The 12,758-nt window shown below is 37.2% G+C and overlaps 1 protein-coding gene across 4 annotated transcripts in view; it reads right to left on the bottom strand.

Annotated features, from left to right (window-relative positions):
• Positions 1 to 12,758, bottom strand: part of LOC106159654 (ephrin type-B receptor 1-B) — a 106,843-nt gene that overhangs the window by 12,086 nt on the left and 81,999 nt on the right. For all 4 annotated transcript variants that reach the window (XM_013535981.2, XM_013535982.2, XM_013535985.2 and 1 more), the window contains exons 3-7: positions 11,326 to 12,010; positions 6,513 to 6,671; positions 3,106 to 3,313; positions 2,736 to 2,860; positions 571 to 776 (exon numbers count right to left, since the gene is read on the bottom strand). In XM_013535981.2, the coding sequence (XP_013391435.2) occupies positions 571 to 776; positions 2,736 to 2,860; positions 3,106 to 3,313; positions 6,513 to 6,671; positions 11,326 to 12,010 (1,383 nt within the window). The remainder of the gene's footprint in view (positions 1 to 570; positions 777 to 2,735; positions 2,861 to 3,105; positions 3,314 to 6,512; positions 6,672 to 11,325; positions 12,011 to 12,758) is intronic.

The raw sequence follows: 12,758 nt of genomic DNA, 5'->3' as shown, positions 1-12,758 counted from the left end.
CTATCGGTGTTCCCCACAATTACTACAAAAGTGACAGACAAGTGATATGACACTGATAAAACTACCACTCCATACAATACCCTCTTTATTGCTACTAGTCATGCAATATCGCCTGACATAGTTCAGCCATAAAAAAAAAAAATTATATTACCAAAAGATAGCTAAGGAAAATTTTCAGTGACTACAAAAATCAAACAATTTTTTTTTTTTGACAAGGAACTGGTCTAACATTTTAAATAATCTTGATTTAAACGAATTAATTTCTGTTATCTCATTTTTACAAAAGACATAAGCATTTTCTCCAACTGAACAACTTCACAAAGTTTACTTCATCTGTTCATTGTTATTTTTCATCAACTTTTTCAGGCAAAACACTATCCCTTTCCACCTTTAAATAACATTATCTCCAAACAAATTCTACCTACTTTATCACACTCAAAATCTTGTCCAGTACACCACCATAACAATATTACTAGCCCATTCAATCGCCATTGCATCTAGGTCTTCTCCAAACACAATCTCTCCCATCTCAACAAACGCAATCCACCACACCACACATACCCTGCTTACCTGGAAGGAGTACTGGGTGCTGGCCTGCAGGCTACCAATGATCACCCTCAAGGAGGTGGTGGTGACACTCAGGGCGTTGAAAGGATTGTCTGTGGGGAAGTACTTCACCTCGTACTGCTCATGCTGCTCCACCGGGCGGTCCCAGGCCACCAAGATGGCCGTCTGGTTCTTACTGACCACTCGGACGTTGTCCACTTTGGAAGCAACTGTGAAAAGAAATCATCAGTTTTTTTTTTCTAATATATATATTACATAAGTGTTTTGTACCTGAAATCCATGGAAAATGTTGGTTAAATTACTATTTATCTTTTTCTTTTTCTGTCATCAAATGAACATAGTCCCTTACAGATAGTATATTCATCAAGTGCCTTGTGTCATAAAACTGACTTTCACAATGTAAGCATGGACACTGCCTACTTTTATAGCATCCAAGGAATATATTTGACAGACATTAAGTGGGCATTAAGTAATGGTGAGCTAGGCATGTTGTGAATACCTGTAGCTTCTACTGAGAGTGCACCTGTTAATTAGGGGCAGCTTTAATGGGCACAGACAACCTTTTAATAAAGGCGTCAGTCAGAAAAGATAGGTATCTTGATTCTAAAGTAAATGTAGCATTTATCAGAGGATGCATTCTCCCAAAAGACGTCAAATTTAAAGTTTGGGAAATTAATCATTGTGAATGGTTATCGAGTTATTTGTCAAAAAACACAGCACGGAGATAAATCACATGGAATGGTTATCTGGAGATGTCAAAAACAAAGCACGGAGATTGGTTTCTAGGAAAGGAAATTGTCTGTGCTAATAGTCCTTTGTTACATCTGGGAGATATATTTTGAAAACTAATTGACTTTTTCTCCTGTCTGGGAATTCCTGGCAATAAAACCAAGATCTTATCAGATTTTCTAAACCGAAATAAAAACTCTGGCTTATATTTTGTAAGTAATCTCAGAAACAAAGAATAATATACTGCTCACTGATCAAATGAGTACAACCAATTCAGCAGATGCAGTATGTGTAAAAATCACCCAAAACCTTTTTAATTCCTTACAAGTACCCATGCCTTTGGAAAAGAGACCCCAAAAATGACCCATCTGAAGGAATCTGACCAGCTGGACCCTGCTGATGATGGACAGATGGACAAGAACAACTGTTTTGACCAGAGCGCACTGCGTGACACCCCAAGCTGTGGGCACTCTTCATACCAGACTCCCCAGGTACTTAAATAACTTCCCCATTATCTAATCTTCCCTAGCCCATAAGAGTATAATTTTTCCAATTTTCTAATTTGTAATAAAAAAACTTTTTCACAAGATCTTTCATGGTAATCTTAACCACCCTCAAGGAAGTAAGCACTGCACCCAATCATACCTTTGTGTCAGAAATTCCTTTTGTGAACTCCTAAACTTAACAAAATTAGGTAGTGCTCTTACATAACAGAAGAAAAATATAATTATTTCCAAATCTTTGAACTCTGTCTTGGTTCCTACAAACCTTTAAAAATCAAAAGTCACTGAATGTTTTCACTCATTTTCAATCATATAAATAAACCACTGATAAGAACATGAATTTCCACAGAGCCAAAAAAGTTCCCATCCTGGTTACTCAAACCCTAAGAAAACACAGAAACCATTTTTAAAATGCAAACAAGAACCCCCTGTTGCTGGATGTCTTTCCATAAAACGGACCCAGCCCAACATTCCGAGAGCTGTTGAAAAAAATTAACTCCAGCAAACATATTTACTCAGGGAATGCTGCTAATGTTTGCTTTTCCTGGTATCAATTCCTGTTCTGGATTTATTTTTTATTTCTCTGTAATGTGAACCTGAAGTATCTTATACGTCTCTTTGATCTTGAACCCAAATATCTCTGACTCACGAAAGGCATAGAGATACGGCTTGTCTTGGTTAAGTACTTCCCCTCTCTGGAAGATGATTGGCTGGGCAAACACTTCACAAAAAGAGAGCACGGACAACAGAAAAAAAATCTCAAGGGCAGTATCTTTGTTGCATAAAAATTTATTACAATGCAGACAACAGCACGTGTTTGTGTATTTGAAAATGAAAAACTGTCCCCCTTCCTTTTTTTTTTCTAAAAGTCTGCCCAATTAAGATGAACACAAAATTCATATACAACATCTGCTACTTGTAAGAATTCACACTTACTTGCATCCATGGTTTTCACTATGATGGTGGCATGGTTGAAATCAGTCACTGGGATGGAAATGCCATTCATGGAGTAGACATTGATCTTGTAGTTGGTGCTAGGATTCAAACTGTGTAAGGTGACCCTGGATAAATGATATATATGAAACATGAAAATAAATAAATAAATAAATAAATAAATAAATAAATAAATAAATAAACATGACCATTATTTGTCAATCTTTGTCAAATGCTTTAGGAAAATTAGTTTGTCTAAATAATATTACCAAAAAATTAAAAAAAAAAATTCTTTTAAGTTTTGCAAATACACTGCTGAACCATTAATTTAAGATACAGAAGAATAGAGAAAAATATAAAATGTCCATCTTACGTTGTTTGCTGTATCCCTGTCTGTATTGGTACGTAGCGCACCGTGCTGTCACACTCCACGCACTGCCCGCGCTGACTGTTACACTTCAGACATTGCACGTGGTACGTGATATGTGCGGCGTTGCCACCATCAGGAGCCATCCAGGCCACGCGGAGGGTTGTCTGATCCTTGAACTGGATCTCCAAATTACTGGGTGCCTCAGGAGGCTCTGAAACAGAGAGAATGAAATAATAATAATAATAATAATAATAATAATAATAATAATAATAATAATAAAGTATTCTCATATATAAATTTATAAAAATACTGCTAAACAGAACAAAACTTTGGTCTCCAGCAAGACCGAGTTCAACCAGTCCTATGGTAATTCATTTGGTATTAATTGCTCTCAAATTAAAAATGGACTTATCACTTGTTGGTTGGCCATCAGTCTCAAAATTTTTGTAAGGATCAATAGCTCTCTTTGACTTTTATGTTATTTGACACTAAAATATTTTGTTTTCATCTAAAATACACCATTAACAATTAAATTATGGAAAACTGAAGACAGAATAACATGAAAAAAAAAATTTTTTAAACCAAAACAAGGATCATTTACAAATAAAAGAAGAGACAAAAGAGGAAAATTAAATGAATGAAATCAACCTTTCTCTTTTTGATATATGGGGCAGTTTATTGGTGTTTTCAGGAGGAAACAAATTCCAGAACTTTCAAACGCAATTACTGCTCGCCTTCAATAAATAGGGAAAGTTGGTTCACATGCTACGTGATTCTCATACTCCCAATGCTGTCTAATTTCATTTCCAAACCAGAATACCAATTTGACTATAAAGATTCCTTGGACAAATCAGCTCTTGTGTCTTGTGAGAAATTGTAGCTGTCAGAATGGCGATGAATCAAGATTGTTGCTATCTTTCTTGGTAATAGGATTTGAAATGGAAATCTACTGCCATCAAGAGAGAGACAATTTGTAAGATATATCTCTAGTTCCAACTTGGAATAGAATTTGCCTGTCATTAAGCGATCCAAATCAAATATCAAGGGGTAGAGCAATTTGTAAGATCACTCAGCTGCTTGTAATTAAGAAACTGTTATCCAGTAGTCTCGACTGAAAATTAAGAAAGGACTTTTCTTGTCGACAAGAAGATCTCTACCCTCCTGCAGAATTGCAATAAAGCTTTAGATAATCTTTTTCTTCAGTCTGGATATCAGTGAAAAATGACTAGTTATCAGAAATGTGATGCCCAAAAGCAGCTGGATTCAAACCATCTGTAAAATCTATACAGCATTATTTAGGGAGAAATTCTGATTGCCATTAAGAACACCTTGGCAATTTTGTAGGTAATTGTCAAGAAGATCAGTCTAAAGCTGATTAGGTCTTAGGGGTCGCCAAAAGAAGATTAACTTCTGATAGAATCATTTGTAGAGAAAACCCCGATTCTGCCAAGATCTCTTAATCAGTAATTTCCGTCTCTCAGAAAAGGATCTAAGAATTTGAAATGACGAAAAGGAGTAGAAATAGCCTGAAAATGATATCTTTTTTAATATCAGTGAGAGAGAGAGAGAGAGAGAGAGAGAGAGAATAGAAGCAGCCTGCATTAACTGTTATGATAACCATTTCCAAGTTGGCTGGCAGCATTTTTGGCACCATCAGTCCTGGACATAGAAAGGGCCATCACAATGACCAGTCAACAGATAGACCCCTTCCCCATGACGCCATCGGTCTATGTAGATCGATCCAACTACCTGGAGACTCTCGCTGAGTGCAATCAGCTTAACTGAATGACATGCCTCCTTTTGTTTCCAATGTGCTCGTATTATGACTTTGCTGTATTTGACTTCTAGCCAGAAAGATGCTTGTCATTTAGTTATGCTGATTGCACTTAGCGATTGTCCACACAGAGTTGGATCGATCAAGAATGACTTTTGGTGCCTATGGGAATGAAGCCATAGAGTGACCAGTCAAGGGTTAACAGTGGTCAGTTCAAAAGGGCACCAGATCTCCATCCCAGGGGTCATCATCATGTTTGATGCCACAGAGGGTTAGGAGTTCATCACCACAGTTAGTGATACATGTAAACTTCTTCCCCATGGCAATTGTACAGCATCAACTCTACATGCTACACAATTTACTTCCATATGCGATGCTGGTTTAAAAGGAAATGGCAAAAGCGCAAGGGGCATACTGACCGCTTCCAACGGTTTTAGATGATACACAAAAGAAGATCAGGAAACATTTACCAAGCTTGTTACCCCTGGACATATAGATACTAACAATTTAGTGTTTTGTGGTCTGTCTATGAGAGAGAGAGAGAGAGAGAGAGAGAGAGAGAGAGAGAGAGAGAGAGAGAGAGGTGACCCTATATGATTCACCTTGGACATAAATTATAGACTCCAACGCAGGCAAATGGTAACGTTATTAGTAATATATCACATTGTCCCCCACATCCCAAACTCTCCCCTTCGCCAAACCCACAACGGAAATTCCAGACGCAGATACATGTACCTGAATTTGGCTTGAATCAGGTATGGAACCGGAAGACGTTAAAACAATTAAGGACAGGGGGGAAATAACCACATTGTAATCCCTTTACTCCAATATTCTTCTAGAAGCCATATCATTGTAAATCTGATGGCTTATAGCATATTTCTAGCAAATTTGAGGCATATTTCACGATATTACCATACTATTTTCCTCAAAAAAGGTCACCCACCAAATACTCAAATGTGACAATATAAATTTTTTTAGAACATTTACTCAACAAAGGCACCAGTGTGTTTAACAAGTGAAGAGGACAGCAACACCACCCCAGTTAACAAATTTCTACCAATCCAACCAGAGGCCAAATACAACCTGGGACTTCAAATTTGCAGACTTTCCTGCTGATTTGTGAAGAGCCTGCCAGCAAGAAACGGACGGCTCGACTTCAGGTTTCCTTGATTTGAAGAATGTTACAAAGAGAGCTTATAAATCTACCCAAGATAATGGCCGAAGAACTCTTGAAACCCACACTAAGTGACACTTGAATCAAGAGCCCTTAGTGAAGCCTTTACTTGGATAATATAATCGGACTATTCAACACTGTGTGAATGAGACAATATCGTGAAGAAGTAACCTGTATGGTACCGAGATAAACATGTATACAGTGGACGCTGTTTGTTTATATCAGCTAGCAACTGTACTTGAGACAGTCTTGTTAAAAAAGGTTCAAAAAACAATATAAGATAACACAAATAGGCTCCTCTATGGGAATACTGGCTTAGAAGCATCATTTCAAATCCATATCGTTTGACGTCTTCAAAAATGATTTAACTACAGCTCGAACTTTCTTGGCTGTTGTTATTGTTTTAATGATAAAAATCAACAGAAAATCTCACCGCCAGACCAAAAGTGTGTTTGGACGTACCTATACATGGTTGTGAAGCATTTGCATGTGGTAGTCTATAGTAACCTGGGTTGCAATCACAGATCGTGGCATGAGTTTTCCCATCAGCATTGCTGTTAGCAGGACAACTGTGGCAGGTGTCGCCCCCTATAGTAGCTTTGTATGTGCCAGACGGACAGGCTGCAAAGAAAAGAACACAAGATTATATGAGTTTAATATGACAGCATGAAATATATGTATCAATACTTCAATACTAAGACTTTCTTAAAACTTGTGGCTTTACTATTAAAAAATACATGTGAAATATAAGAATGAAAGGGGAAAGATCATGCACTGTTTCTTCTGCTTTTTGGTTATTTTCTTCAAAGAAAATTTAGTTTTCTTATTGTTATACAGACTTTAAAAACAAAATTTAGTCTTCATTTTTGCCATCAGGTGGCGCTTAAGGTCACATCTCCTTGACAAGAAAATTGTCAGGTCGAAGAGTGAATATTTATACTAGAACACGTTAACCTTGACACATTATTTTTGATGAAAATAAGCAACATAACTATTCACTACATTCTGTTTATATGGGAGCTATTCAAGACATTTGACTGGCTTCCCCATCTGTCTGCCCCTTCTCCAATATTTCTTTTTTAGCTCAACAGATTCTAATGCACCCAACATTAGCAATTTCCTTCGCAGAAGTTTGTAGGAAATATCTTTTCACGTCGTTCGATGGTGCATTTACTTCAAGTGTCAAGCTATTGATGGTGGTTTGCGATAATTAGAACCCAATGAATTCTGCCGTTTGCTGTTTGACTTTTTTGTAATGTTTCCCTTTGTGAGTGCGTATGTTAAAACAATATAGGCAGGGTTTCTAGATTGATTTGTCTGTGTTTCTCTCCAGTGTACATTTTAAAACAATGGCCATAAGGTTTCTCATTATTTTTCATATAAAAATATCAGGTGCCTAAAACAAAGACTGAACAGAAAACTGCATTAGTCTTTCCTACGGTGTGTTGAGATTGCATGTGTCTCTACATCTTAATTGGATTTTCATTAAGAATATTGACAGGATTTTCTCTAATGGGATTATACTTTTTTTTTTATGGCACAACAAACAGAGATCAATTTTGGTCTTTCTTTGGTGCCCTTCTTTCCTTGCTGTCATATAAATTGTTTGGCCATTACAAATGAAAAAACACTGTCCTTCTTTTAAACTGTTCAGCATTTGGTAAAAAAAATCATTTGATTTTCAAGCAAATTTATAGCTAAGTGGCAAATTATTTTAATTATTACGGAATGTCACTTGCGCCATACAAAACAAGTGGAAATAAAACACTTTTTAATCTTTTTGTTCAAAATACCGGTGCTAATGATACAACATGGAACAGGATATAGCAGGAACTTCTTTCGCATACTGCAATTTGCCCCTCCATACATGAAATTGCACACTTTCTATGGAACATTTTTTATAGCAGCGAATTAAAGCAACAACAGAAATTGTTCTGCTGAAGAAAAAAAATCAATTTTCCTACGAACAGAAGATCAATAGTATCTTTCCCTTGTATCGATTAGCCTTTCTATTTAGTCAACATTTATTGGCAATTTTGTTTCTGCTTTATTCTCCGTTAATTTGTGCTTCGTGACATTGAGGGATAATCACAGGTCAGATCCTGAGGTGGCTCTAGAGGTTTTCTTCTTTTCCAAACAAGTGTAGCCAAATGATAAGTAGTAGTTTAAATTGCACAACTAGGCAAATAACTTCATATGTATCTTCCTTGTTATTCTGATGGAAATTTATTTTTAGTGTAGAAATTGAAAAGTTTAACATTTGAATCATATCTTCCTTGTATGGCCATTAAAAAAAAACTCGGATCTTTCTCAGTACAACAAGCCACCAGCATTTCACAGAATACACAAGAAACTTTCTGGAAATGAAAGAGACATACTGATAAAACAGAAGCCAGCAGTCTTTGAAAACTCAGGGCAAGCAATGAGCAGGTAGGGGTTAACTGAAGGCTCCTCAGGGCGAACTTTACCCTTAATTGCACTCAAAATCAAATCAAACACCGTGGAGTTGGTTTTACAAAAGAGTTTATAAGTTAACTCACTCCCCTCTTGTCCAAAATCAATGCTTCAAAACCTACATATATTTATATAAATCACTGCACTTAAGAAGAGAATATCCTCTTTTTCACTCGCTGCATCCCCTTCAGCCCTAACAATGCAACTCTATTTCCCAAATCATTTACAATGTAACATAAACTGCCTTCCCAATTCTGAAGACTTCCCAGCTTTCTCATTACCCCTGCAGAAACTAGACACCTTTAACCGAAGTGCAAACGTCTAAAATGTCCGTTTATTTAAGTAAAAGGTTTCCATAGACTCATATATTTAGATGGTCAACATGGACTTCCATTGTGTCGTCTCTTCTGCGGCCATTGTTACACGCATCGTGTGTTTGTTATTTTAGTGTTATTGTCAGCCATTAGTGGTGGAGAGTAAAATAACTCAAAGAGACCGCCCCGTGCGGAGAAACATCATCGTGAATTTTCAAAACAATTGGGCCTTCCCTTAAGCAAACACTGACTCAGTTCGTACAGGTAATGGAAGTCAGTTTGCTTTTCAGAAGGAAAGTTTTCTTTTCTCGACTTTTCAGATTTAGTTTTAATCAGCCCCCTTTTAACCCCTGTATGGTGTTCAGTTGTTTCACTGAAGAGATTTAACTTTTGAGCTTGGATGCTCGGAGCCTGGATGCTCGTAGCTGCTGCTCAGATAGACGGGTATAGGAATACAGTATCAATGGCTGAAATTCAATGCGAATTCCTCTTTACCTAAATTTTAATGACCAAATGGTGATAAAGATAAACCTGGCAGAGAAAATGACAAGGCATGATCTTCACTATAAAATAAACATTTTTATCAACATTACATTTATTTATTTACTTTTTTATTTTTATTAATTTTTTTGTTGTTGTTTTAAATAACATCAAAGCCATCTCAACAGCAGGGTCTGTTAAGCAATTCCTCTTTAAGTACTATACTGTAGTGTACATATTCCATTTCATTCTCATTGGATTTTCATAGGTTTTTTTCTATACATCAAACATGTTTTTTTCTACCCTTTCCTGGAACATTTCAACTCACGGGTTGGTCAATGAAGTTGGACAGCCAAACGTGCTAGGAAGGTGGATTTGTGAATTTTGTTTCAGAATTCAATTACGACAGTATAATGTTGTGATTCTGTATGCATGATATTCTATTTCCCCTGCAACTGATCCGTTTAGGGGGTAGCGGCAGTTACAGTGGCAGCGACAATGTGTTCAGATGTTGTGAGACAAAAGAGTATGTATGAGGGGAACAGGGGCTGGTTGAGAGTGTTCTTGGGGGGGGGGGAAGAAGGAAGGTGATAGGACTTAAACATGGAGATGCAATTTACTGGTAGTGCTATATAGCCTATTAGGGCACCTGTTATTGTATGTTTTACCCATTTTTTTCTCTTGTATGTTTTACCCATTTTTTCTCATTATTTTTTCTACCCACCTCTAATCTCTCTCTTTAGAACACCATTCCTCTCTTTCTCCCCTCCCCTCCTCTCTCTTTCTCTCTCTCTCTCATATACACACACACACATATCTCTCTCTCTCTCTTTTCCTCACACACAAACCTCACTCTAAATCTCTCTCTCTCGATGTCACACACAAACACATACACACTCCATTCTCTCTCTCTCTCTCTCTCTCTCTCTCTCTCTCTCTCTCTCTCTCTCTCTCTCGCTGTCTCAGTCCTATCACTACAGACCTACATTAGACAGACAGACACAGGTTCACCCCAGGAACCAGTGCAATTCAAATTCTTTCATATTTCTGCCCATTACTTCTGCTGATGTGAGTTCTCTCTATATATTTGTCTGGCTGGAGATAATAGCAGTGGACAGCCGCTTCACTGACCACAAGATGTGTGGTCTGAGGAATGGGCACTGGTGGTCAGTTTTTAACTGGAGTCTTTAGTCAGTTTTTCACTAGAGACAGTCAGTTTATTTGCTTCAGTCTTTAGTCAGTTTTTCACTTCAGTCTCTGTTCCTCATCTTATTTATTTCAACACATTGTCTTGATTTTAATGTTTTTTGATGAAATATAATGGAGCTTAGAAAAACATTTTATCAATTGCCATGATTTTGTTCTTGGAATACTACAGTATTCTTTAGTTAATCATTTAGCTTTTATCACCTTAGGGTTTAGAGCCAAAATATTATATTCTTGAACTTAAATGGCAAAAGGGTCAATATATGAAATTCCATATATATTTTCTAAATTGACCCCTTCCCCTACATGCTCAAGCATAAAAAGGCGAAAAATGGAAAAAAAAATCTAGTTCTCTATAAATTCATGTTTTGCATGTTTCTGGTCTATATTTCTCATCCCTACCCTAATTCCTACTTAGCTGTTAATAACATCTTCAAAGAGACATGCAATAGGCTGATTTGATAGTGGGAGTTTTGGATGTATAATGAGGAAGCAGGGGGATTCTTTACTGCAAAGTGTATAATAGGTCTATTATCTCAAGAATGAAATGTATAAAACTTTAAATGCACATAAGGAATTGAGGGGTGTAGGCTGCCAGAGAAGACTTTCCTTGCACTCGGATGATTTTTCCAGTGCATGGAACCAAAATGATGAGCATATATATTTAGCTGTTCATGAATAAATTATATGGGGATCGTTTCAATATATGAACTCCCCCCCTCCCCCAAAACACAAACACAAATTTGGGGCATTCCCTTTTCTTCATTTGTACATAGGAGACAGTCCAAAATGCAAGGTTGTTAGAGGGTTGTTACACTTACCAAGACATTCAGTGTTATCCACATTAGGTTGGTATCCCGCCTTACAATAGCACTGTCCCGTCGGCCACACCCATGTCCCGTCACTCTTGCACAGGTAGGCAGGCGCAGGTCCATTTCCTACTCTCACTGCATTATCAACACACACGCCCTCTTTACTAACGACTGACGACACATCGCGACCTGTCGCAGTCGTGTTGAAGAAAGCGAAATTTTTACGCACTGCAGGACATGTGATATAATACACGTTAATTGATAGTAAGGAGGTGCATGCTCCTTCATCGAGGAATGCAAAGTAGACTCCATTTTTGGAGACAGGGACGCTCCTGTATTTCAAGTTGATTTGATAATCACTGAGGTTCGTAAATTTGTAATCTGCAGCAATTGAGTCCACCATCTGGTAAGATCCCTGCTCCGCTTGCCATCTTGGCAGCGTGTCCGTGGCAAAGTCAGACATTGCTTCGTAATAGTACAATGCAATGGTCTCTTTACATTGAAACACCTCCTCTGGTTTTCTGTGTGTGGAACAGTCTCTCATTGTGAATTCTATCTCCACGTAAAGTCTGTTGGCGTCCCCGCGCGGGATGTATGGAAGGCGAAGCCAGTTGCTGACTTCTGAGTGCTCGATGTCGCATGCCATATACACTCTCCTTACATTTTCACCATCGTTGAAGCTTCCTTCTCGCCACTGTAATGAGAAGACGGGTTAACATTAGGTACACAATTAATCATAGAAGAAAAACAAATAATGTCTCAACCTAGAAATAAAATAATATTTCAAAGAAAACATACATTTTTCATCTATCCAGTTAATATAAAATCAAAAACTGAACTTTTAAATGCTATTTTTTACTACACTATTTCACATCTTCAAATATATATAATCATCAAAATTTATATCATTTACAGTCTTGGTTAGACGGAGAGGTCATTTTGAAAATAAGGGTCTACATTTCTTTCTAACAATTTGTAAGAGCAACTAAAACAAAATACACATGGAAATCTTTGGGAAATTTCATTGCGAAAGGACAGCACCACACACTGTCACTATGCTAAAATCTTCATTCAAATTTAATTGAATCAGAAAACAAAAGTGACACTTCCAATTTAGCCACAGATCAAAGCACCACCTACAGCAAAAGCATGTATGGCTAATGGCATTTTTTTTCAGGGTATATCTCTACCAGAATCTATCACACAGGGATGCTTTGATGGAATAATGCTAGCGTGGAGTGCCCGTGGAGATGCTAACATATCAACAGGGCAAATTTGAGGAATGTTGCCTTTCATTGTTGTGTGCGTGTCTTAATTTTCATCAAGGATTTTGAAGAACTTGGCAGAATGCAAGTTGCATAGCTCATTTAATCATCTCATCTTCCCTACTCCATACTGATAAAATCTAACATAGAAAACTATTTCTTACAAGTATAAAAAAT

The sequence above is a fragment of the Lingula anatina genome, chromosome 9 (genome assembly GCF_051362555.1).
Source record: "Lingula anatina isolate TDL-2025a chromosome 9, LinAna3.0, whole genome shotgun sequence".
In the NCBI taxonomy this organism is placed as follows: domain Eukaryota; kingdom Metazoa; phylum Brachiopoda; class Lingulata; order Lingulida; family Lingulidae; genus Lingula; species Lingula anatina.
Note: the sequence above shows the minus strand (reverse complement) of the source record. Positions and strands in the feature narration are given on the sequence as shown.